Raw genomic sequence first — 25,609 nt, 5'->3', positions numbered from 1 at the left:
GGACATCGACGTGGAAGAGAATTTACATCGCTTTAAAAAGTCTCTCCTTTTAAAAGTACCGTGAGCTTTTGAACTGTCGGCATATCGCTTTAACGAACTGAGTTCGTTTCAATACTGTTTTAAAGACTGTTTGGGACTGCAACGCTATTAAGGACTGTTTGAGCAGCTGAGCTCGGATCATTGTTTGGGTTTGTTTACATTTGAAGGGGGTTTGTTATCAGTGTTCAATAAACGTGTTATTCGTTATGAAACCCCTTGCCTAACTCATCTATATTATTGTTGCCCGAATACGTAACACATTAAGAATATGGTTTCAATTTCGTAAATTCTTTGGCTTGAATAATCAAGCCCTATTGTATCTAACTTCTGTTTTCAGCCCTCTTTTATGGACCAAGCCTTTGTGTTTTGGAAAACAAAAGGTATAACATGTTTTCGTGATCTATTTTTAGATAACAGTTTTATGTCCTTTGAACAGCTATTCAGCCAAAAACTCATTTTTTGTAGATACCTTCAAGTTAGAAATTTCTTGAATGTTAGTATTTTCTGATATTATGTCCAATGGACATTACAGAAAAAATTCTAGCTCTGAATCCTTGCCAGAAGGGTTAAGTAGCCATCATTTATCATATGATCATGAAAACCCAGCCAGGAGTATCAGAAATAATTAAGAAGGAATGGGAAAAAAGAACTTCACTGTCTTATACCCACAGAGCAGTGGGAGAAAATTTTACAATTAGTCAATTCTTCTTCTATTTGTGCTAAACATGCCCTAATACAATTTAAGGTTGTTCATAGGGTTCACATGTCCAAGGATAAACTCGCTCGATTTTATTCTTATGTTAATCCAACCAGTGACAGATGTCATTCTGAAGTCGCTTCATTGACCCACATGTTCTGGTCTTGCCCCTGCTTGCAAAATTATTGGAAAGATCTTTTTGGTATTATTTCAACAGTTCTGAATATCAAATTGCAACCGCATCCTATTACTGCAATTTTCGGTTTACCAATGGTGGATAATAGTCGTTTATCCCCCCTCAGCCCGGCGGATGATTGCATTTGTTACATTAATGGCTAGAAGATCTATCCTATTGAATTGGAAAGAAATTAATCCTCCAACTATATTTCAGTGGTTTTCTCGAGTTTAGAAAAAATTACAAGTGTTGTCTTTGACCCTTCAGTTAAATTTGAAGAAACTTGGAGACCATTTATTCAACATTTTCATATGAGCTAAACTGACTTTTCCTAAACCTTACTTTTATTGTCCTTAATTATTTGGATGGAGGTGCGGAGTTATTGACGCTACTGTGTATAATTGATATAATGCAATGGCCCATGTCGGTTAGGATTTTTTTCATTTTTTTTTGGGGGGGGGTTCTTATTTTCGCCATTTTTTGTAACCACTATGAGTTTGGGAGGTTATTATCATCTATTTGTATTTATACCTTAACCTATTAATTATGTACTCTCAAGCTCTTTGTATTCATGTTTCATTTATGTTTGTTTAAAATCAATAAAAAGATTTAAAAAGGACTACTCTGAGGAAAGGGTGGAATAGGCGCAACGGGCCGAGTGGCCAGGCCTGCTCCTGTTACTTATTTTCTAAAGACCGAGTTTACCTTTGAGCCTGGTTCTCCCTTGACCTTCAGCCTGTCCTTTTGCACAGGGGAGCGCTCACAGCACCGGAGATCCATCGGCAGCCGCTGCGGGCCAGCTCCCGTATCCCAGCAGCAGGAGACAGGACTGGGAGGCAACTCCGGACAATAGGTCCCGATCCACGGCGGGGAAAGGCCGGGCTCCCTCTGTGTGGCTGAAACATCTCACGGAATCTCCGCCCGAATCTTCACCTCCGCCATCGGAAGGATTCAAAACTCCGGCCGCTGTTGCAGCCTTTACCCGGGGAGCTGCTCCCAATCTCGGGTCTCTCACCGGGTCCACTCGTTCCCGATTCCAAACTTCGGTCCGCCCAGCGTCCCGCCCACTGACACTCCTCAGCCAATGGAGGCAGGATTCTCCCAGCGGTGTTCTCTGATTGGCTGTGAGTGTGTCCGAGCAATCAAAGCAAGTTCCCCGAGGCTCAAAGTTCAAAGTAAATTTTATTATTTTTTTTAAATTTTTTAAATTTTTATTAAACACAATCAAAAACAGAAACACTAAACATATGCTAACAAAGCCAGGGAGTCACACAAAAGTAGCAACAAATATATAACTATTAACTTTAAATATACAAATAAACAAGGAAATCCACTCTAAATATTGTTGGACAGAAGGAACTGTATCTAAGAGGAGTCACAAAACAGGAACATTTACAGAGATAACCCAAAACGTTGACAGATTTGTACAGTCTTTACAGCCTTCTGGCGATGGGAAGTTTTCAGAGTATAAACGTATAGTTTGAAGTCTGACATCAAAATATAAATGAAGGTTTCTTATTGCTGAGATTGCATTTATGGATATAAAATTTGCTGTAAATTAACAAAAGATTTATGATAAAGAAATGATCCCTATGAGATTTGGTGTTATTAGTAAACCCAAATAAGACGTTTTGAAAACAAAAAGTAAAATCCACATTAATATATTGATCTATAAATTGACCAACATCAAAATAAAATGTTTTAACATATTCACAATCCCAAAACAGATGAAATAAATTCTCTGGATAGAAACCACAAAAAGAACAGTTAGTTTCAATATCAGAATTAACCCTTGTCAAATAAACATTGGTTGGATAATATCAATGTATAATTTTAAATAAGCCCCAGATACTCCTCCACCTCAGATTCCCCAAGCGACTATTCCAAAAACTAACAGAGTACATATAAGTCACCACATACAACTCCTACAAACATACAGAGCAAAGCTACAGAATGGTAACTATATTTGGATCACTGAAACATCAACCAGACTGCAGAAGACAACAAACCTCGCCAATGCAAATAAACAACGAGAACATGAAATAACCGCAGCGGCTGCCCATAGATGTCCGGTGCTCTCAGCTCTCCCTGTTCAATCTGACAGGACAAGAAACAGTGAGGCGCAAAGGTAAACTCGTGATTCAGAAAATCAGAAATAGAGAAGGCGTGGCCATTCGGCCCCTTGCGACTCTTCTACCCTTCACTCAGAACATGCTTGACTTTTGACCTCAGCACCACTTTCCTGCAACTTCCCATCACCGCTGAGCCCCAGGATATGCCTATTCAATTTAGAAACCTTGTGGAGATATTTGCAATGATTCACTGCACTCTGGGTGAGGAAATTTCTCCTCATCTCAGTCGTGCTGAGTTGTCCTTGGATTTAAAGTCTGTGAGCGCTGGTTCCACACCTTATGGGAAACTTCATTCCAGCCCTTCCGCTGTAAATATCCTGTGAGATTGAATTTCTCTAATTCTGAGACAGGAATGTGATCTGTCTCAGTCAAACCACCTCTTATTTCACTCATTTTGAGACAGTCCCAGTACAAAGATTTGTTGTGGGAGCATCTCTATGGACAGCAGGTGAGTGCAGTTATCCTGTGTTGTTCCACAGACTGATGGTTGAGGGGTAGTAACTGTTCCTGACCCTGGTGGGGCGAGAACTGAGGCTCTTGTACCTTCTACCTGATTACAGCAGTGAGAAAAGAGCCTGCCTGTGTGGTTAGCCTGATCACAGCCGCCTGTATCACCGTCCCCTCTGGCCTGCCCTATCCGGGAGCAAAGGGATTGTGGAGAGTAAATGCGGTACTCTGTCGAGTATCACTGTGATCTGCCCCTCTAGCCTGTCCTATTCGGGACCAAAGGGATTGTGGAGAGTAAATGTGGTACTCTGTCGAGTATCACTGTGATCTGTCCCCTCTGGCCTGTCCTATCCGGGACCAAAGGGATTATGGAGAGTAAATGTGGTACTCTGTCGAGTATCACTGTGATCTGTCCCATCTGGCCTGTCCTATCCGGGACCAAACGGATTGTGGAGAGTAAATGTGGTACTCTGTAGAGTATCACTGTGATCCGTCCCTACTGGCCTGCCCTACCCGGGACCAAAGGGATTGTGGAGAGTGAATAAGGTACTCTGTCGAGTTTCATTGTGATCCGTCCCCTCTGGCATGCCCTATCCGGGACCAAAGGGATTGTGGAGAGTAAATGTGGAACTCTGTCGAGTATCACTGTGATCCGTCCCTTCCGGCCTGCCCTAACCGGGACCAAAGGGATTGTGGAGAGTAACTGTGGTACTCTGTCGAGCATCACTGTGATCCGTCCCCTCCAGCCTGCCCTACCCGGGAGCAAAGGGATTGTGAAGAGTAAATGTGGTACTCTGTCGAGTATTACTGTGATCCGTCCCCTCTGGCCTGCCCTGTCCCGGACCAAAGGGATTGTGGAGAGTAAATGTGCTACTCTGTCGAGTATCACTGTAATCTGTCCCCTCGGGCCTGCCCTATCTGGGACCAAAGGGATTGTGGAGAGTAAATGTGGTACTCTGTCGAGTATCACTGTGATCCGTCCCCTCTGGCCTGCCTTATCCGGGACCAAAGGGATTGTGGAGAGTAAATGTGGTACTCTGTCGAGTATCACTGTGTTCCGTCCCCTCTGGCCTGCCTTATCCAGGACCAAAGGGATTGTGGAGAGTAAATGTGGTACTCTGTCGAGTATGACTGTGATCCGTCCCCTCTGGCCTGCCCTATCCGGGACCAAAGGGATTGTGGAGAGTAAATGTGGTACTCTGTCGAGTATTGCTGTGATCCAGGCTCTCTTCCTGCCCATTATTCTTGTCTGTGATTGCAGTGCGACAATATCTGGCCCAATGTCCCCTCTTTCTACAAACCCCGTCTCTGTCCTTAGCCAAGTGTCCTCTTCATCTGCACCGTCCGCACGATCCTGCCACCGGTTCTGGGTTCTTCGTCGGGACCCGAACTCCATCTCCTCACTACCGGTTCTCTGTGCACACTCTCGCTTTTCCCCAGTCCCCTTAAAGAGTCAATAGCGCTCCCTATTCATCAGAATTTATGTCACCCGGGGCCAGGTCTGACACAGCGAATTGAGATTAGTTAACTTAAAGGAGTGGGCAGGCTTGGGTCTGAGACAGTTTAGAAAAGTCTGCACTGCCAGCTGGACATACTGATCTGTCCAGGGGTTTGCCGGCATTGGACTCTCACGTATCCTTAAAACAAGCTATCAAGTACGCAAGGGATTCTCCTTTTTTCTGTAGTTATCGGGTAAAATCACCAAAATCCGCATGCAGTCGGGCTGTCATTCAAATGGGTTCCCTTACCTCAGTGACCCACCGTGCCAAGGTTTGTATTACATCAGCCCCTCTGGTGGCTCCCAGTCACCTTCGGGCATCTGCCTGGGAAAGGGGAACCCACTCCCTGTCCCTGTCCGAGAGGTTCCATATATAATCCTGAGGAGTGGCACATGTCCCCGGGCAGGGTCTGGAAAGGGGAACCCACTCCCTGTCCCTGCCCGAGAGGTTCCATATATAACCCTGAGGAGTGGCACGTCCCCAGTCAGGGTCTGGAAAGGGGAACCCACCCCCTGTCCCGGTCCGAGAGGTTCCATATATAACCCTGAGGAGTGGCACAAGTGCCCGGGCAGGGTCTGGAAAGGGGAACCCACTCCCTGTCCCGGTCCGAGAGGTTCCATATATAACCCTGAGGAGTGGCACAAGTCCCCGGGCAGGGTCTGGAAAGGGGAACCCACTCCCTGTACCTGTCCGAGAGGTTCCATATATAAACCTGAGGAGTGCAAGGGGAACCCACTCCCTTTTTCAATGAATTCAGGTAAAGCCCTGGTTCGGACGGTTATACTGCTGAATGTTTAAAATCCTTTTCTTCTATGTTCGCTCCTTGGCTTTGTAAAATTTTTAAAGATGCGTTAACTGTAGGTAAATAACCACAATCCATTTCTCCAATTCTAAAAAAAGATAAAGACCCCACTGAATGTGCATCCTATCGGCCAATATCCTTGCTGAATATGGATTCTAAGATTTTTATCAAAATTCTGGCCACTAAATTAGAAAATTATCTCACATTATCTCTGAAGTTCAGACCGGATTTATTAAAAACTCTTATTCATCTTTTAACATTAGAAAATTAATTAATATAATTTATACTTCTTCATCTAAAATACCAGAATGTCATTTCCTTGGATGCTGAAAAAGCGTTCGATAGAGTTGAATGGCTATATTTATTTAATACGTTGCAGAATTTTTATATTCGGTGGGTAAGGGACTTATAAGTTATCATTATATGCTGATGATTTGTTACTATACATATCTGACCCTGAGAGATCTATTCCTGCTATTTCATCCTTGCTTGCTCAGTTTAGTAGCTTTTCTGGCTACAAACTGAATTTTAATAAGAGTGAATTATTTCCATTAAATATGCAAGTTCCAATTTATAAACACTTACCATTTAAAGTTGTCACAGATCATTTTACGTATTTGGGTATTAAAATTACCAGGAAACATAAGGGTTTATTTAAAGTTAATTTTTTACCTTTAATTGAACAAATCAAGCAACTTGTTACCAGGTGGTCCCCATTATCTCTGTCATTGGTTGGTCGAATTAATACTATCAAGATGATAGTATTACCCAAATTTTTATATTTATTCCAAACATTACCAATTTTTATTCCTAAATTTTTTTTGATGTTATTGACTCCAAAACATCCTCGTATGTGTGGCAGAATAAAAATCCTAGATTAAGTAAAAAATATTTACAGAAGCCTAAGAAGGAAGGTGGTTTTGCTTTGCCAAACCTGAGAGTTTACTATTGGGCAGTTAATATTCAGTATTTAATATTTTGGACACAAGAATCGGTCATAGTACCGTGCCCACAATGGGTAAATTTGGAGTGTAAATCTGTACAAGACTTCTCATTGTTTTTATTTTAGGATCTTCGCTTCCTTTTGCTTTATCTAAACCGAATAAACAAATAACTAATCCTATAGTTAAACATACATTAAGAATATGGTTTCAATTTGGTAAATTCTTTGGCTTGAATAATCAAGCCCTATTATATCTAACTTCTTTTTCCAGCCCTCTTTTATGGACCAAGCCCCTGTGTTTTGGAAAACAAAAGGTATAACATGTTTTCGTCATCTATTTTTAGATAACAGTTTTATGTCCTTTGAACAGCTATCCAGCCGAAAACTCATTTTTTTTTAGATACTTGCAAGTTAGAAATTTCTTGAATGTTAGTATTTTCTGAAATTATGTCCAATGGACAATACAGAAAAAATTCTAACTCTGAATCCTTGCCAGAAGGGTTAAGTAGCCATCATTTATCATATGATCATGAAAATACAGCCAGGAGTATCAGAAATAATTAAGAAGGAATGGGAAAAAGAACTTCACTGTCTTATACCCACAGAGCAGTGGGAGAAATTTTTACAATTAGTCAATTCTTCTTCTATTTGTGCTAAACATGCCTAATACAATTTAAGGTTGTTCATAGGGCTCACATGTCCAAGGATAAACTCGCTCGATTTTATTCTTATGTTAATCCAACCAGTGACAGATGTCATTCTGAAATCGCTTCATTGACCCACATGTTCTGGTCTTGCCCCTGTTTGCAAAATTATTGGAAAGATATTTTTGGTATTATTTCAACAGTTCTGAATATCAAATTGCAACCGCATCCTATTACTGCAATTTTCGGTTTACCAATGGTGGATAATAGTCGTTTATCCCCCCTCAGCCAGGCGGATGATTGCATTTGTTACATTAATGGCTAGAAGATCTATCCTATTGAATTGGAAAGAAATTAATCCTCCAACTATATTTCAGTGGTTTTCTCAAACTATTTCTTGTTCGAGTTTAGAAAAAATTACAAGTGTTGTCTTTGACCCTTCAGTTAAATATGAAGAAACTTGGAGACAATTTATTCAACATTTTCATATGAGCTAAACTGACTTTTCCTAAACCTTACTTTTATTGTCCTTAATTATTTGGATGGAGGTGCGGAGTTATTGACGCTACTGTGTATAATTGATATAATGCAATGGCCCATGTCGGTTAGGATTTTTTTCATTTTTTTGGGGGGAGGATTTCTTATTTTCTCCATTTTTTGTAACCACTATGAGTTTGGGAGGTTAATATCATCTATTTGTATTTATACTTTAACCTATTAATTATGTACCCTCAAGCTCTTTGTATTTATGTTTGTTTAAAATCAATAAAAATATTTAAAAAGGACTATTCTGAGGAAAGGGTGGAATAGGAGCAACGGGCCGAGTGGCCAGGCATGCTCCTGTTACTTATTTTCTAAAGCACGAGTTTACCTTTGCGCCTTGTTCTCCCTTGGGTTTCAGCCGTTCGGATTGCACAGGGGAGCGGTGAGAGCTCCGGAGATCCATCGGCAGCCGCTGCGGGGCAGCTCCCGTCTCCCAGCAGGAAGGGACGGGTCTGGGAGACAACTCCAGACAACAGGCCCCGATCCTCGGCGGGGAAAGGCCGGGCGCCCTCCGTGTAGCTGAAACATCTCACGGAATCTCCGCCAGTCTCTTCAGCTCTGCCTTCGAAAGGATTCACGACCCGCCGGTGGTGCAGCCGAAACCCGAGGCGCAGCTCCCGGTCTCCGACCTGACTCGGCCCCGGTTCCAAACCCCGGCCCGGCCGGGCGGTCAGCGTCCCGCCCACTGACATCCCTCAGCCAATGAGAGCAACCTTCTCCCAGCACCGGTCGCTGATTGGCTGTGAGTGTGTGAGGACGGGCTGCTGCTGGGAGCTGCAGATGTCAGTCACAGTTTGTTCTCAGAATTAAAGCAAGTTTCCCGAAACTCAAATTGCAAAATAAATTTTATTATCAGAGTCCAGATAAGTCACCACATACAACCCCGAGAAGCATTTTCATGCGGACATACTTAGAAAAAATATAGAATAGCAACCATAACAGAAGCAGGCAGTGAAAGATCAGCCAGAGTGCTGAAGGTAACAAACCGTGCAAATGCAAAAAAGCGATAAATATCAAGAGCATGAAATAACCGCAGCGGCTGCTGATGGATCTCCGGAGCTCTCACCGCTCCCCTGTGCAATCCGACAGGCTGAAGGCCAAGGGAGAACAAGGCGCAAAGGTCAACTCGTGATTTAGGAAATAAGAAACAGGTGCAGGCGTTGTCATTCGGCCCGTTGCGCTGTTCTATCCCTCACTCAGAACATGGCTGATCTTTGACTTCAGCGCCACTTTCCTGCAACGTTCCCAACATCGCCGAGCCCCTAAATATGACAGTTTAATTTAGGAAACTTGTGGAGAAAACTCCAAATATTCACCGCAATGTGTTGGGGAAATTTCTCCTCATCTCAGTCCTGCTGAGGTGACCTCGGATTTTGAGTCTGTGATCCCTCGTTCCACTGCCCAGCCAGGAGAAACATCATTCCTGCCCCTACCCTGTAAATACCCTGTGAGACTGTGTCTGTCTCAATCAGGAAGCTTCTCCATGTGAACCTTGTGTTAATGAAATTGGTGACAGTTCTTTCAGACCAGCAGCTTTGACCACAAGAACACCAGACAGTGGTCAGCACGGAATGTCCTGCAGTTACTGCAGGAGAAGGACTGGATGGACACAGTGGAGTGGTTCCCTGAGCAGACAGTCCAGACCATCTGGCAGAATGCCTCATCACCAGATCTCACCGACAGGCACCAAGACCTCACCTGTCTGACGGCGAGAGGGCCCCTCCCAGTCTGATCCTTGCTGCATGCCCGGAGATCACTCACACAGCGCGCTGCCCCGAGATTACTGCAGTGGAAACGAGAGGGCCCCTCCCAGTCTGATCCTTGCTGCATGCCCGGAGATCACTCCCTCAGCGCGCTGCCCCGAGACTACTGCAGCGGAGACGAGAGGGCCCCTCCCAGCCTGATCCTTGCTGCATGCCCGGAGATCAGTCCCACAGCGCGCTGCCCCGAGATTACTGCAGTGGAGACGAGAGGGCCCTCCCAGTCTGAACCTTGCTGCATGCCCGGAGATCACTCCCACAGCGCGCTGCCCCGAGATTACTGCAGTGGAGACGAGACGGTCACTCGCCTCTTTGCGGACTGTGGGCTGGCGAAGATCTGTGGAGAAAGATGCAAGGGCCTGTGCTACAGCAGCTGCGTGACAGAAGGCTCACTGATCCTCGGGCTGTTCCCAGGATGCGCAGGAAAACGGACAGCGAGTGCTGCTGGAAGATCATCAACTCGGGGAAAGACGCTCGAAACTTGTTGGCCTGCCATCACATCGAGATGTCCGGAGAGCAGGGGTTCCCAACCTGGGGTCCACGGTTACTGGTATTGGTCTTTGGCATTAAAAACAAGTTTGAGAAACCCTGTCATACAGGAATGCTGCCGACTGGCACATTCCAGTCTACAGGGACACCATTGGAACTACAGGGATCCTCTACACTAGACAGGGAGTGACCGGGTTGGCTGAGGAAGCCTCACAGTTATTGTAGTCGTGAACCCGGGGGGAGGGGGCACATGGCTTCTCCTTTCAGCGCAGGACTTCAATCGTCTTCCAGGGGAAGGTCCTTCCGACCGCAGGGATGAGGCCTTTGGAGATTCAGCTGACGTTTTTGTCGCACTGGGTTTTTAAGAGATGGTTTGGTCGCCATACGGTCAACCCTCCTCCGCTCGTACCCGGGCTTAGACAGTCCATGGACGCGTTTTCTTATCTGTTGCCTGTTTAATGTGTTTTTGATCCCACACTAAACATAGAAATGGCCAGAATTTCCACTGATCACATCCAGCAGCAGAATGTTCATTCCCTGAGTCTGCAGCGCGCGTAGTGGACAATCGCGATACTGCAGGGGATCAGCAGCTCCCGGAACGCGAAAGCATTCTGAATCAGGAAGTGCCGGGAGTTAACATGGCTTCGAAAGGAGAGACCGAGAGTTTGAGCGAGGAGGTAATTTGTTCCATCTGCCTGGATTTCTTCACCGATCCGGTTATACTGGAGTGCGGACACAACTTCTGTCGCTCTTGTATCACACGGTGTTGGGAAAGTGCGGAGAGAAACTCCTGCCCGGAATGTAGAGAGGAGTTTGCTGACCGCACCCTCAGGGTGAATCGGGCCTTAGCAAATCTGGCAGAAAAATTTCGAAATCTAAACCTGAACCCGAAAGGGAAGGAAAGTAAACGTCACTGCGAGGAACATGAGGAAGAACTGAAGCTGTTTTGTGAAACGGACAAGACACTGATCTGTGTGATCTGTGCAGTGGCGGAGGAACACAGAGAGCACCGCTTCAAGCCGATTAAAGAAGCTGTTAAAATCTACACGGTAAAACTAACATTAATTTAATACTTAACACATTTCCTTTCTCCTACGTACCATCACACGAGTCCCCATAACTAACACATCATTCTCTGCAACTTCCCCCATCTCTAACGGGATTCTAGCATCTCTCCGTCCCACAGCCCACCTCCTCACCCCGCAACTCTCCGCTCTCTATACGGATCGCGGTCCACGTACTGTATCGCCCTGATCCACTCTCTCCTCCCCACTGATCTCCCTCCTGGCACCGACACCTGCAAACGGGACAAGTGCTACACCTGACTCCCAACCTCCTCCCTCGTCACCATTCAGGGCCGCAAACAGCCCGGTTCCTCCCGTTTCTTCCATGGTCGATTGTCCTCTCGTATTAGATTCCTTCTTCTCCAACTCTTTACCTCTTCCACCTGTCCCCTCCCAGCTTCTCACTTCATCACCCTCCCCCACGTTCCCCCTCACGTTGTCTCACCCGTCACCTGTCAGCTGGTTCTCATCCCCAACCTTTTTATTCTGGCTTCTGTCCCATTCCTACCCAGTGCTAATAAAGGGTCTCAACCCGAAACACCGACTGTTTATTTCCCCTGAGTAGATGCTGCCTGACTCACTGAGTTCCTCCGGCATTTTGTGTGATAATCGGGTTTGATCACCTGTTTCTTTTGATGCATCTTTGTTTCTATTTCCTTCACTCTCTGACGTCCAGGATCAGCTAAAATCTTCCTTAGACACTCTCACAAAAAAGAAATCAGACTGCCAGGAAAAGGAGCAGCAACAGAAAGAGAAGATTTCCGGAGTTCAGGTGAGGCTTCCTGAGCGGAATTTCTGATATTACTGTCGAGTTTTGCTCCATTTAATGCAGAATAGCCGAGTATCGCAGCTCCAGTGACCTGGGTCCGATCCTGACCTCTGCTGCTGTCTGTGTGGAGTTTGCATGTTCTCCCTGTGGCCATGACAGTTTCAGACACATCCCAAGGACATACTGGATGAATGGTTAACTACAATTAACCCTGTGAAGGTGGTGGAGGGTGTATGTGAATCAGGTGGGAGTTAATGGGTCATTGAGGGAGAATAGGTTTCAGGAAAATGTGAGGGAAAGGGGTTGACGGGAATGTCTCAGAAGTAGTATGGACCTGAATGGACTGAATGGTCACTTTAATGTCATAAGGAAATACAACACAGCAATGCAGTAAACTAATCTTCACCTTTCATTCGACAGAAACAGTCACACAGCGTTCAGACCCACATCACATCCCAGTTTGCTGAACTGCGCCAGATTATCACTGAGAAAGAGCAGAGCTTACTCAGGGATCTCAGGGAAGAAGAGAAGAGGATTCTCAATCCAATGGAGAAAAATCTTCTTAAGATTCAAGAGAATATAAGGATTATTCAAGAGGAAATCACTAAGTTAAAGGAACAGATGGATCAAAAAGACAGTGTGATGTTTCTCAAGGTGAGGAATTACATTTCAATTTATTTCTGTCAAATTGAACTAAATGAACAGTGGTATATTTGAAATAAACACAGCACAGCGGCCAATTCTACCAAATCAATTGCCGCTGCTGGTGACCTCACACAGAGTGTTCTCCTTGCATGACGAACCTCCAATCACTTCGCTAATGACATTCTAAATATCGGAGATAGATATTCGATCCTTTATCGGCAACATACAATATTTAAATGATGAAATTTCAGCATAATTCATCGTAAATTAAACTGCAGTGAATCGGTCAACAAAAGATATGACATCTACCAGTCCCAGGGTCAAAACAGCCCAGAACAAAGAATGAATACGTAACTTATTCCCCTCGCTTTTACCACGTCCCCACTCACGTGACTGGTTATCGTAATAAACACATAACACAGAATACAATGCAGACGGAAAACAGACGTGTTACTCCTACACACAGCATTTACAAATGGCAGTAAACTGTTTCTCACCAGACAATTGATGCAAATATTCAGGGTTGTTGTTTCCCCAAAACTGGACTTCCACAACTTCTGTACATCCCAGGACAGAATGTAATCTTTTCTGAAATGATTTACTCTGATCATAACACAGAGCTGCTGATTGTGTCCTTAATTACTGCATTAAATATCCTTTAATACTCCCATTAACACCCAGTTCCAGTCACAGGCTGTGAGTGTGTCTGGTGCGGTGGGTGTGAGGGTCTCTCTGTCAATTAGTGAGAACAAAGAATGTGACCCACACATCAGACTTATCCTCCATATCCGGTTTCCATCAGATTACAGAAACGTTCACTGTCTCTACTTTTTCGAATTAGTTTTCCATGGGATTGTGTCCCATTCTCTGTCATGAGCAGGCCATTTGGTCCATCTTCTATCAGTTTCCCCTCTGTCAAAATCCTCCTGCCACCTACTCACCGCACCCAGCAACAGTGCCCCGAAATCTCTGGCCCCTCACGTGTTTATCCAGCCTCCCCATTACATTCAATCTCTGCTGTTCCATTTCATCCACTCCTGTGGCACTGAGTTCCACATCCTCTTCACTAAATTTCTTGTGGGATTTATTAAAAACCACCTGGCATTTTATTTTTGACTGAAGATCTCCCCATAAATAGAAACATAGAAACAAAGAAAACCTACAGCACAATACAGTCTCTTTGGCCCACAGTTCTGTGCCAAACATCTACTCACTTTAGAAATTACCGAGTAAGCCATAGCTCTCTATTTTTCTAAGCTCCATGTACCTATGTAAGAGTCTTGTGAAAGACCCTATCGCATCCACCTCCACCGTCGTTGCCGGCAGCTCATTCCACCCATTCCAAAACACTTACCCAACATCTCCTCCGTACTACTTCCAAGCACCTGTGTCCTCTCGAGTTCGCCATAAAGAGGTACTTCCTCCACCCGCACACAATCACATACATCACTGATCTTAAATTCCTCCATCCTATCATTCTGACGTCATATCCAGATGATAATGCACAGCCTGTCCTGTCTTTCCTGTCAGTTTCATCCTCTCAGTAATGGTCTGACATTCAGAAACTTTCCCTGTAATTTACCCCGTGGTTCTGTATTGCTGGTGTGTGTTTGTGACTGTGGGAGTGGGAATTTTCAACACCTTGTAATGATTTGGATGAAATTCAGGATGTGGACATTAAGTCCAAGTCTAATCAGATTTGTGCTTTTATTTATTTCAGGAGGAAGCTCATCGAAAGAGGAGGTAGGACATGCTCTTTACTGAAACCCTGTATGGATTTGTAAAATACTTCAAAATTCCAGTTTATCACCAGCAGTTTAATATTTGCAGAATCAGTGATGATGTCCAGGAATTGTCAGTGACAGATGAGGCCCTACCGGTTGAAAAATTCGATTGCTTCTATTTGTTGAACACAGTGCTGAGAGAAACACTTGATGCCATTAACCGAGGTAAAACTTACAAAGATTCATTTTTACTTATTCATGAAACACAATTAATTTATAAGCTGAAGCAAGGATTGGCTGTGATAATGGACTGAAGGGGAACTGAAGTTTATTCCACATCAACCCCACCCACTGGGAGGAATCACTGTCACATGGTCAGCTGGAGATGTCAGACCCCTGGACACACCAGCACAGGGTCACAATACAACCAATACACGGGACTGGCAGATGAACCACTGTGTCCTGATCCCAGGCACACTGCACTAACACACCAGGACATGAGTTTGAATCTACCACAGGAGCTGGGAAGTTAATACTGTTTTGATGATATTGTAGGGAATAAAAGCGGGTATCAGTGTGGTGACGGGGATTGTCAGGAAAATACACAAGTCCTCTGTGCCCTGTGAGTGCAGATTCTGACTGACGCAGGTCTTCCCCCTTCTGGAACCACAACTCTCACTGTTGTTAGAGGGAGAAGAGGGGAGCAGTAGTGACAGGGGATTCAATTGTCAGGAGACAGACAGGAGAATATATGGACGTGAATTGGACACCCGAATGGTATGTTGTCTCCTAGGTGCCAGGGTCAGGGATGTCTCCGATCGTGTCTGCAGCATTTAGAGAGGGAGGGAAAACAGCCAGATAACTTGTTGCATTTTGGGACCAATTACATAGGAAGTAAAAACAAAGAGGTCCTGAAAAGAATTTGGAGAGCTTGGTAGAAAGCTCAGAAGCAGCACCCCCAGGGTTGTAATTTCTGGATTGCTGCCTGTGCCACGTGCTGGTGAGGGTAGAAACAGGACAATTGGCAGATAAACCATGGCTGAGAAGATGGTGCTGGGGACAAGGATTCAGGTTCTTGGATCATCGGGATCTCTTCTGGTGGAGGAATGAACTGCTCAGAAGGGATGGGTTGCACCTCGACCCGAGGGAGAACAATATTCTCGGTGAGAGAGGTTTCATAGAGCTGTTGGGTAGGATTTAAACTAATTTGGTGGGGGGGGGCGGTTGAAACTGGAGTGAAGGGAGAGGACTGATGGTAAACATGCAAAGATTGCGTGCAGTCAGACTGTCAGATATGGCGGACAGATGCGAGGAGGAAATTACAGCCAGCAGGGTGAGTATCAGTGCATTAGGGATGCAGAATTAAAAAGGGTAGCAGATACAGTACATAAATTGTTATATCTCAATGCATGGAGTATGGGAAATAAGGTGGATGATCTTGTTGCACTAATACCGATTGTCAGGTATGATGTTGTGGCCATCACGGAATCGTGGCTGAAGGATGGTTGTAGTTGGGAGCTGAATGTCCAAGGTTACACAATGTATCGGAGGAAGGAAGGAAGGCTGATGGGGTGGTGTGGCTCTGCTGGTAAATCAGCAGCTAGATGTGACATAGGATTGGAAGATGTTGAATCCTTGTGGGTTGAGGTAAGGAACTGCAAAAGTAAAAATGACACTGACACCAGTCATATACAGGCCTCCCAACAGTCAGTGGGTTGAGGCCCACAGATTACAACTGGAAATAGAAAAGGCTGATGAAAAGGACAATGTTATGATAATCATGGGAGATTTCAACATGCAGGTCAATTGGGAAAATCAGGTTGGTAAAGGATCTCAAGAGAGTGAGTTTGTTGAATGCAATGTGATGGCTTTCTAGAGCAGTTTGTCGTTGAGCCTACTCGGGGAACAGCTCTACTGGATTGGATGTTATGTATTGAACCAGAGGTGAGTAGTTAAAAGAAACCTTAGGAGGCAGTGCTCACAACATGACTGAGTTCAACTTGAAATCTGATGAGGAGAAAGTAAAGTCTTACATTGTAGTATTTCAGAGAAGTAAAATAAATTACAGTGGTCTGAGAGAGAAGTTGGCCAAAGCAAATTGGAAGGAGATGCTAGTAGGGATGAGAGCAGAGCAGAAATGGTGTCAGTTTCTGGGAAAATGAGGAAGGTGAAGGATAGATGTATTCCAAAAATAAATAAATACTCAAATGGCAAAATAGTAAAACCGTGGCTGACAAGGGAAGACAAGTTAATGAAAAGGCAAAAGAGAGGGTATACAACTAAACAAAAATTAGCAGGAAGACGGAGGATTGGGAAGCTTTTAAATATCTACAGAGAGGAACTGAAAGAATGATTAGGATGAATAAAATAAACAAGAAATTGATTTGAATTCAATTAACTTTATTACTTACATCCTTCATATACATGAGGATTAAAAATCTTTATGGTACATCTCCGCCTAAATGTGCAATGTGCAATTTATAGTAATTTATGATGAATAATATGTACAACAGGCTGGTCAATATAACATAGAAATTCAGTTGTGTCAACAGGAGTTAATCAGTCTGATGGCCTGGTTTAAGAAGCTGTCCCGGAGTCTGTTGCTCCTGGCTGTTAATCTGTGGTTCAGAATAGCATTCAATTCAAGAGCAGGGATGTGATACTGAGGCTTTATAAGGCACTGGTGAGGCCTCACCTTGAGTATTGTGCAGAATTTTTCTAAGAAAAGATGTGCTGGCATTGCAGAAGGTTCATTTCATAAGGATGTTTCCAGGAATGAAAGGGTTATCATACAAGGAATGTTTGATAGCTCTGTGTCTGTACTCGCTGGAATTTAGAAAGATGAGGGGGGATCTCATTGAAACCTTTCGAATTTGAAAGGCCTAGGCAGAGTAGATGTGGAAACGATGTTTCCCATGGCGGTGGAGTTTAGGACAAGAGGGTACAGCCTCAAGATAGAGGGGGGTCGATTTAAAACAGATGCGGAGAAATTTGAGCCAGCGGCTGGTGAATTTGTGGAACCTGTTGTGTGTATTTAAGGCAGAGCTTGATAGGTTCTAGATTGAACACAGCATCAAATGTTACGGGGAGAAGGCCAGGTAGTGGGGCTGAGGAGGGAAAAAAGGGATCAGCCATGATTGAATGGCGGAGCAGACTCGATGGGCAAATGGCCTAATTCTGCTCCTATGCCTCATGGTTATCAGACCACTACATTGAAGCATTGTGAGAATTAGCTCGGACACACCAACAAGCATTGACATGGGTCAAGATTTCATCTCGGGAGAAGCACACACAGCATAACCGGCCTGGCAAAGCTCCCTCACACACATACACAGGAAGGACTGGCAGATTGTAGTCAGAGCCTCAGCAATGTACGTTGTTATTTCCCTCAGTAACCTGGAAACCAATCTCTTCAGAGACAGTCATTTATTCATTTAAACAACTCAATCAAGTGTGACACACGGCCACAGAAATAGGCACAAATTCCCATTTAGGACTGAAATCTGCCGTCCATACCCAGTCTGTCTGTTCTGTGGCACTGAGCTTCCCTCTGACGTGACGTCACATCAACACTTCACAGACAGACTCCGGGGTGAGATTCCTCAGGAGGATGATCTGGGAGGGTTTGATGGATGTTGAACTCACAGCCCACTTCATCAATCTGCAAGACTAAGATGTCTTCATGAGCATGGCCCATTTGTGTGTGTTTGCCCCCCCCCCCCATCCCTCTAACCATTTCCCATCTGTGTACCTGCCCAAATTTATTTTAAAATATTTTATTTTTACCTGTTTCTACAGTGTCTGAGGGCAAATTCCATTTATAAACCTCCCTCTCTATGAGAATGTTATCCAATAGACCACTCATAAAAATTTCCCGTCTCACTTTCAATCCGAGGCCTCTGGATCTGTAGCCCCATTTCTTGGAAAAAGAAACTTTATTTAAGCTCCTTATGAATTATTTACCTCGATAAGGGGTCATACCTGAACATCCTACTGTCTGCTTTTAACCCAAGCCCCCAGTCCTGGTAACATCCTCCTGAAGCCTCCTGTCCAGTGTAATGACATCCTCCCCATATTCGGGAACCGGAAATGCAGACAATGCTCCAAGTGTGGTCTATCATCGACATCAAAGGCCTTGCTGAATTTCTTGTGGACAGTGTGGAATAGGCTGATGAATACAGGACTGAAGGTGTTTTTTTAGATTGGGACAAGAAGGGCGGCGTGGGAGCTAAATTCTGAAGGAAGGCAGTTTTTTTTAAATTCTGATTCTGATTAGAGAAAATGAAGAGCTGATAGACAGGAGCTACAGGGAGGTAGTCATCCCTAGGCTACAAGGGTCAGAAAACTGGGTGACTGTCAGGAGAGGGAAGGGAAATGCCCGGATAGTGGGGAACACCCCTGTGGCTGCCCCCCTCAGTATATCGTTTCGGATGCTGTTGAGGGGGATGACCTGACAGGGGACGGCCACGATGACCGGGTCTCTGGCACTGAGCCTGGCGCTGTTGTGCAGGAGGGAAGGAGGGAGAAGAGGAATGCGGTAGTCAGAGGGGATTCCATAGTCAGGTGAACAGACAGGAGATTCTGTGAGCCTGATAGAGATACCCGCATGGTGTGCTGCCTCCCAGGGTATGGGATGTCTCGGATTGGGTCCAGAATATCCTGAAGGGAGAGGGCGAGTAGTCAGCTGTCTTGGTACATGTTGGTACCAATGACATAGAGAGGAAAAGGGAGGAGGTGTACTGAAGAGAGATTTCCGGGAGTTAGGAAGGAAGCTGAGAAGCAGGACCTCCAGGGTAGTAATCTCAGGATTGCTACCTGTGCCACGTGCTAGCGAGGGCAAGAATAGTAGGATCAGGCTGATGAATGCGTGGCTGACAGACTGGTGCAGGGGGCAGGGCTTCAGATTCTTGGATCATTGGGATCTCTTCTGCGGGAAGTATTACCTGTTCAAAAAGGACGGGTTACACCTGAACCATAGCGGGAATGTTTAATAGAGCTGTTAGGGAGGGTTTAAACTAATTTGGCAGGGGGATAGTAAACCGGAATGGTAAAGTGGAAGAGAGGGAAAACAGAAATAAATCTAAGATAGTGAGTAGGAAAGATGTCAGGAAGGACAGGCAGGTGATGGGGCAAATTTGCAGCCATTGGGATGAGTTGCAGTGCAATCAAAACAAAGAGTACCAAATACTGGACTTAAAGTGTTAAACTTAAATACACACAGCATAAGGAATAAGGTGGATGATCTTGTCGTACAGCTACAGATTGGCAGGTATAATTTTGTGGTCATCACTGAGACGTGGCTAAAGGATGCATGTCTCTGAGAGCTGAACGTCCAAGGATACACGGTGTATCGGAAGGATAGGCAGGTAGGCAGAGCGGGTGGCGTGGCTTTATTGGCAAGAAATGATATTAAATCATTAGAAAGAGGTGACATAGTATCGGAAGGTGCAGAATCTTTCTGGGTTGAGCTAAGAAATAGCAGGGGTAAAAGTACCCTGATGGCAGTTATCTACAGGCCTCCTAACAGCTGCAGTGAGGTGGACTACAAATTACAACAGGAAATAGAAAAGGCTTGCCAGAATGGGCAGTGTTATGATAATTGTGGGGATTTTAACATGCGAGTGGATTGGGAAAATAAGGTCGACACTGGATCTCAACAGAGAGAATTTGTAGAATGTCTACGAGATGGCTTTTCAGAACAGCTTGTTGTTGAGCCCACTAGGGGATCAGAGGTACTGGATTGGATATTGGTAATGACCCAGAGGTGATTAGAGAGATTGAGGTGAAGGAACCGTTAGGAGACAGTGATTGTAACATGATTGAGTTCACTGTGAAATTTGAGAAAGAGAAGCCGAAATCCGATGTGTCGGTATTGCAGTGGAGTAAAGGAAATTACAGTGGCACGAGAGAGGAACTGGCCAAATTTGACTGGAAAGGGACACTAGCGGGAGGACGGCAGAGCAGCAGTGGCTGGAGTTTATGCGAGAAGTGAGGAAGGTGCAACACAGATATATTCCAAAAAAGAAGAAATTTTCGAATGGAAAAAGGATGCGACTGTGGCTGACAAGAGAAGTGAAAGCCAAAGTAAAAGCAAAGGAGAGGGCATTCAAGGAAACAAAAATTAGTGTGAAGACAGAGGATTGGGAAGTTTTTAAAAGCTTACAAAAGGAAACTACGATGGCCATTAAGAGGGAAAAGATGATCTATAAAAGGAAGCTGGCAAATAATATCAAAGAAGATACTTAAAGCTTTTTCAAGTATATAAAGAGTAAAAAACAGGTGAGAGTGGAGAAAGCACCGATAGAAAATGATGCTGGAGAAATTGTAATGGGAGATAAGGAGATGGCTGAGGAACTGAACGAGTACTTGCATCAGTCCTCACTGAGGAAGATATCAGCAGTATACCGGACACTCAAGGGTGTCAGGGAAGAGAAGCGTGCGCAGTCACAATTACGACAGAGAAAGTACTGAGGAAGCTGAATAGTCTAAGGGTAGATAAATCTCCAGGACCAGATGGAATGCACCCTTGTGTTTTGAAGGAAGTAGCTGTGGAGATCACGGAGGCATTAGCAATGATCTTTCAAAAGTCAATAGATTCTGGCATGGTTCCGGAGGAGTGGAAGATTGTAAATGCCACTCTGGTATTTAAGAAAGGGGCAAGGAAGCAAAATGTAAATTATAGACCTGTTAGCTTGAGAAATGGTTGGGAGGTTTCTGGAGTCAATTGTCAAGGATGAGGTTACGGAGTCATATGACAAGATAGGCCAAACTCAGCATGGTTTCCTTAAAGGAAAATCCTGCCTGACAAACAAGATAAGAGCCCATGGAATTACGGGAAATTTACATATGTGGATAGATCGTTGGCGGATTGGCAGGAAACAGAGAGTGGGAATAAAGGATCCCATTCTGGTTGTCTGCCGGTTACCAGTGGTGTTCCACAGGGGTCCTTGTTGGGGCCGCTTCTTTTTACGTTGTATATCAACGATTTGGATTATGGAATAGATGGCTTTGTGGCTAAGTTTGTTGATGATACGAAGATAGGTGGAGGGGACGGTAGTGCTGAGGAAACAGAGAGTCTGCAGAGAGACTTGGATAGATTAGGAGAATGGTCAAAGAAGTGGCAAATGAAATACAATGTTGAAAAGTGTATGGTCATGCACGTTGGTAGAAGAAATAAACGGGCTGACTATTATTTAAATGGAGAGAGAATTCAAAATTCTGAGATGTGTTACGAACACCGTAACTGGGTCACTTACCAGCAAAGATAGAGAGGTCGGTTGAAGTCTGATGGTACTATTTTTAACAGTATTTATTGTTAAAAATACACAAAAATAATATCAATGCAAACATACAGATAATATACGTCGTCAATACTAAATCTAAAAGTGCGGGTATAATAATAATCAATAAGAAATAACTATCGTTGTCTAGGGGATAATGTATTGTACGATAGAAATATAAAAGTCACTCAGTTCATGCAGGATTCAGCATTTGGTTGGAGTCAAGAGAGAGTTTTTAGAAACTTGCCAGCTTTTCCTTTTTATGATGTCGATCCTTCGAAATTTCGTTGGTGGCCTCTTCTTTAGCGAAGCCGTTCTTCCGTGGTAAGGCCCCAATCCCAGGCAACGGGAAAGGACGCACGCGAGCCCTCCACCGGCTGTCGCTATTAAACGCTGTCACGGGATTTCTAACATTTCTCCTGGAGCGTCTCAAGGGGTTGTTTCCCAGACCCGCTTTTATCCTTACTCACGGGGTCTCAGATGTCAATCAGGTTGGGATGATGCAATCCCTCAACCAGACCACTCCGGTCATTCCCCGAGGGCTTCAATGAATAGTACAGTACTCAATACACAATTCCGTCTCCAAGAGACAATGGTGGTTATCCGTGGCTTAGTCTTGCTGGGGGGCCAGGACACATTGCAAAAACCTTGAGGATTCTCTCTCATTTCCTGGGTCCCAGACCCGAATTAAAAGCCAGCTTGCGATTCTCAAGAAGGAGGGGACGAATTTGTACCCTTCGGCCCGTGAGAGTTGTTGCACATTCGGAACAGATGCAATGGGACTTGGGAGTGCTCATGCAGGATACCCTTAAGGTTAACCTCCAGGTTGAGTCGGTGGTGAAGAAGGCGAATGCAATGTTGGCATTCATTTCTAGAGGAATAGAGTATAGGAGCAGGGATGTGATGTTGAGGCTGTATAAGGCACTGGTAAGACCTCACTTGAAATACTGTGTGCAGTTTTGGGCTCCTTATTTAAGAAAGGATGTTCTGACATTGGAGAGGGTTCAGAGAAGATTCACTAGAATGATTCCGGGAATGAGAGGGTTAACATCTGAAAAACATTTGACCGTTCTTGGACTGTACTCCTTGGAGTTTAGAAGAATGAGGGGGAACTTCACAGAAATATTTCGAATGTTAAAATGCATGGACAGAGTGGTTGTGGCAAAGTTGTTTCCCATGGTGGAGGAGTTTAGTACGAGAGGACATGACTTAAGGATTGAAGGGCGACCATTCAGAACGGAGATGTGAAGAAATTTTTTTAGCCAGAGGGTGGTGAATCTGTGAATTTCTTGCGGCAGTGGAGGCCAGGTCATTGGGTGTATTTAAGGCAGAGATTGATAGGTATCTGAGTAGCCAGGGCATCAAAGGTCATCGTGAGAAGGTAGGGGAGTGGGAATAAATGGGAGAATGGATCAGCTCATGATAAAATGTCGGAGCAGATTCGAAGGGCCGAATGGCCGGCTTCTGCTGCTTTGTCTTATGGTCTTATTTGAATGCACCAGTATACAGAATGAGGATCTTGTAGCACAGGTAGAGTTTGGCAGGTACAAACTTAGGCAGGTACGACTTTGGTCGAAGGAATAAAAGCAGAGACAATTCTGTAAACCGGGCAAAAACTGAAAAATCAGAGGTGCAAAGGGACATGGGTGTCCTTGTGCAGGATTCCCTGAAGGTTAACTTGCAGTTTGTGTCAGTGGTAAGATTGGCAAACTCAATGTTTGCTTTCACTTCGAGAGGATTAGAGTACAAGAGCAAGGATGTAATTCTGAGGTTTTATAAGGCATTGGTCAGATGACACTTGGAGTATTGTGAGCAGTTTTGGGTCCCTTCTATCGGAAAACATGTACTGGCATTGGAGAGGGTCCAGAAGATTCACAAGAATGATTCCGGGAATGAAATAATTAACATGTGAGGACTGTCTGATGTTTCTGGGCCTGTACTCACGGGAGTTTAGAGGAATGTCTGATTTATTATCTCCATCAGTCCTATTCTCCCGCCTCCTCCCCATAACATTGGAGACACTGACCAATCAAGAAGTTTACTTATTAACTTCTGCTTTAAAAATCAAACATGAGAAACTCTGCAGATGCTGGTAATCCAAGTTACACAGGTCCTGATGAATGGTCTCGCCAGATCTCTCTGACACCTGTCGGGAGAGAGTTGATGTTGGGAGGATGTGGGTGGGTCGAGAACGGTAAGCACAGCCTCCGACTATAGGGATGTCCATTTAGGACAGAGATGAAGAGGAATTCCTTTATCCACAGGATAGTAAATCTGCCACAGGCAACTGTGGAGGCCAAATAATCGAGTATATTTAAAGCAGAGTAACACACACAAATTGTTGCGGGAATAGCAGGCCGGGAAGTTTCTGTGGAAAAGAGTAAACAGTCGACAGTTCAGACTGAAACACTTCATCAGGACCTGTGTTGCTTAAGGGTTCCTGCAAATTCATCCCCTGTCCTAATGAGGGGCTGCGGGGGATGGGGTTCTGGGAAAGGGGACAAAGTCATCCTCATCTGCCATCTTTGCCCCCTCTAGCTTCTCATTACGTCTACACACATAGTTCACCCACGGGCTTTCCACCCCTCCCCCTCCTGGTTCAATCTGCCATTCATTTCTCCCCTACTGGTTCCCATTATCACCTCCTTTACTGTCTCAAACCATCACACTCCCCCACTTCACACTCACAAATGAATGTGAACATTGAATGACGGGCCTGTTCCTGTGCTGTACTGTTCTATGTTCTCTGTTCCCAGTTTCGAAGAATGAGAGGAGATCTCATAGAAACACAAAATACTTTCAGGGGTCAACAGGCAGGAGTGAGGGAGGATGTTTCCCCTGTCTGAGGAGTCAAGGGCCAGGGGTCTCTCTGCTCTCCGTCCAGCATAAAACCCTTGGGGAGACATTAGTTGTCCATCCGCTTTCGTCGGGTCAAACAACGGGAAAGGTTCGTGTCGGCCACCCGACCGCGCCTGAGGCCCAGTGGCCTTTCCCGGATCCCCGGGGCCGCGCTGCCCGAGTCTCCCCCCGATCCCCGGGGCCGCGCTGTCCGAGTCTCCCCCCGATCCCCGGGGACTCTCTAATTCTCTGCTTCTCCCCCCAGTCTCTGTCACCCTGGATGTGGAAACGGCGAGTCCGTGTCTCGAGGTGTCTGAGGATCGGAAGAGTGTGAGATGTACCGGGACCCGTTGGAATCTCCCTGACACCGGGAAGAGATTCACAAACTGGTTTTGTGTGCTGGGATCGGGGGGATTCACATCGGGGAGACATTACTGGGAGGTGGAGGTGACGGGGAATCAGTACTGGTGTCTGGGAGTCGCCGCAGAGTCTGTGGAGAGGAAGGGACGGGTCAGACTGAGTCCGGAGACCGGATTCTGGGTCATCGGGCGGTTTGGTGACGTGTTACATCGGGATTGTGACGTGTACGCTCTCCCCTCCCCCGAGTCCCGTCTCGCTGCCGGTCCCATCCCCGGGAGGGTGGGAGTTTATCTCAGTTACGAGTCCGGGACAGTTTCATTTTACAACGCGGAGACCAAGTCCCATCTCCACACCTTCACTGGGAATAAATTCACGGGGAAACTTTATCCTTTCTTCGCGACCTGGGTTGTGAACCAGTGGCTGAGAATCTGCTCCGGTTCCGCTCCGGGTCTGTAAACGGGTCGGGTCCCGGGACCGGCGTCAGGAGTAAAGTCCCTGTAAATATAAAAGTGCGGAGAGTGCAGCTAAATACGTGGCTAAGGAGATGGTGCAGGAGGGAGGGCTTCATGTTTCTGGATAATTGGGCTTTGTTCCCGGGAAGGTGGGACCTGTTCCGACGGGATGGTTTGCCCCTGAACTGGAGAAGGACTGACATCCTTGCGGGTAGACTTGTTAGTGCTGCTCGGGGGGTCGGGGGGGGGGAGGGGGTTAAGCTAGATTTGCAGAGGGAGGGGAACCAGAGTGTTAGAGCAGATAGTG

At 45.2% G+C, this 25,609-nt stretch overlaps 1 protein-coding gene across 1 annotated transcript; it reads left to right on the top strand.

Moving 5' to 3' along the window:
• Positions 1–12,548: 12,548 nt before the first annotated feature.
• LOC140722153 (zinc-binding protein A33-like) lies at positions 12,549–25,405 on the top strand. The gene is made up of 4 exons (XM_073036943.1): positions 12,549–12,657; positions 14,369–14,391; positions 14,479–14,597; positions 24,756–25,405. Exons 1-4 carry the CDS (start codon positions 12,550–12,552, stop codon positions 25,304–25,306), a joined length of 801 nt encoding a protein of 266 aa, XP_072893044.1. The 5' UTR covers position 12,549; the 3' UTR covers positions 25,307–25,405.
• The last annotated feature ends 204 nt before the right edge of the window (positions 25,406–25,609 follow it).

Source organism: Hemitrygon akajei, unplaced genomic scaffold (assembly GCF_048418815.1).
Source record: "Hemitrygon akajei unplaced genomic scaffold, sHemAka1.3 Scf000070, whole genome shotgun sequence".
Taxonomy (NCBI): Eukaryota; Metazoa; Chordata; class Chondrichthyes; order Myliobatiformes; family Dasyatidae; genus Hemitrygon; species Hemitrygon akajei.
This window is presented reverse-complemented; position numbering and strand designations above follow the sequence as displayed.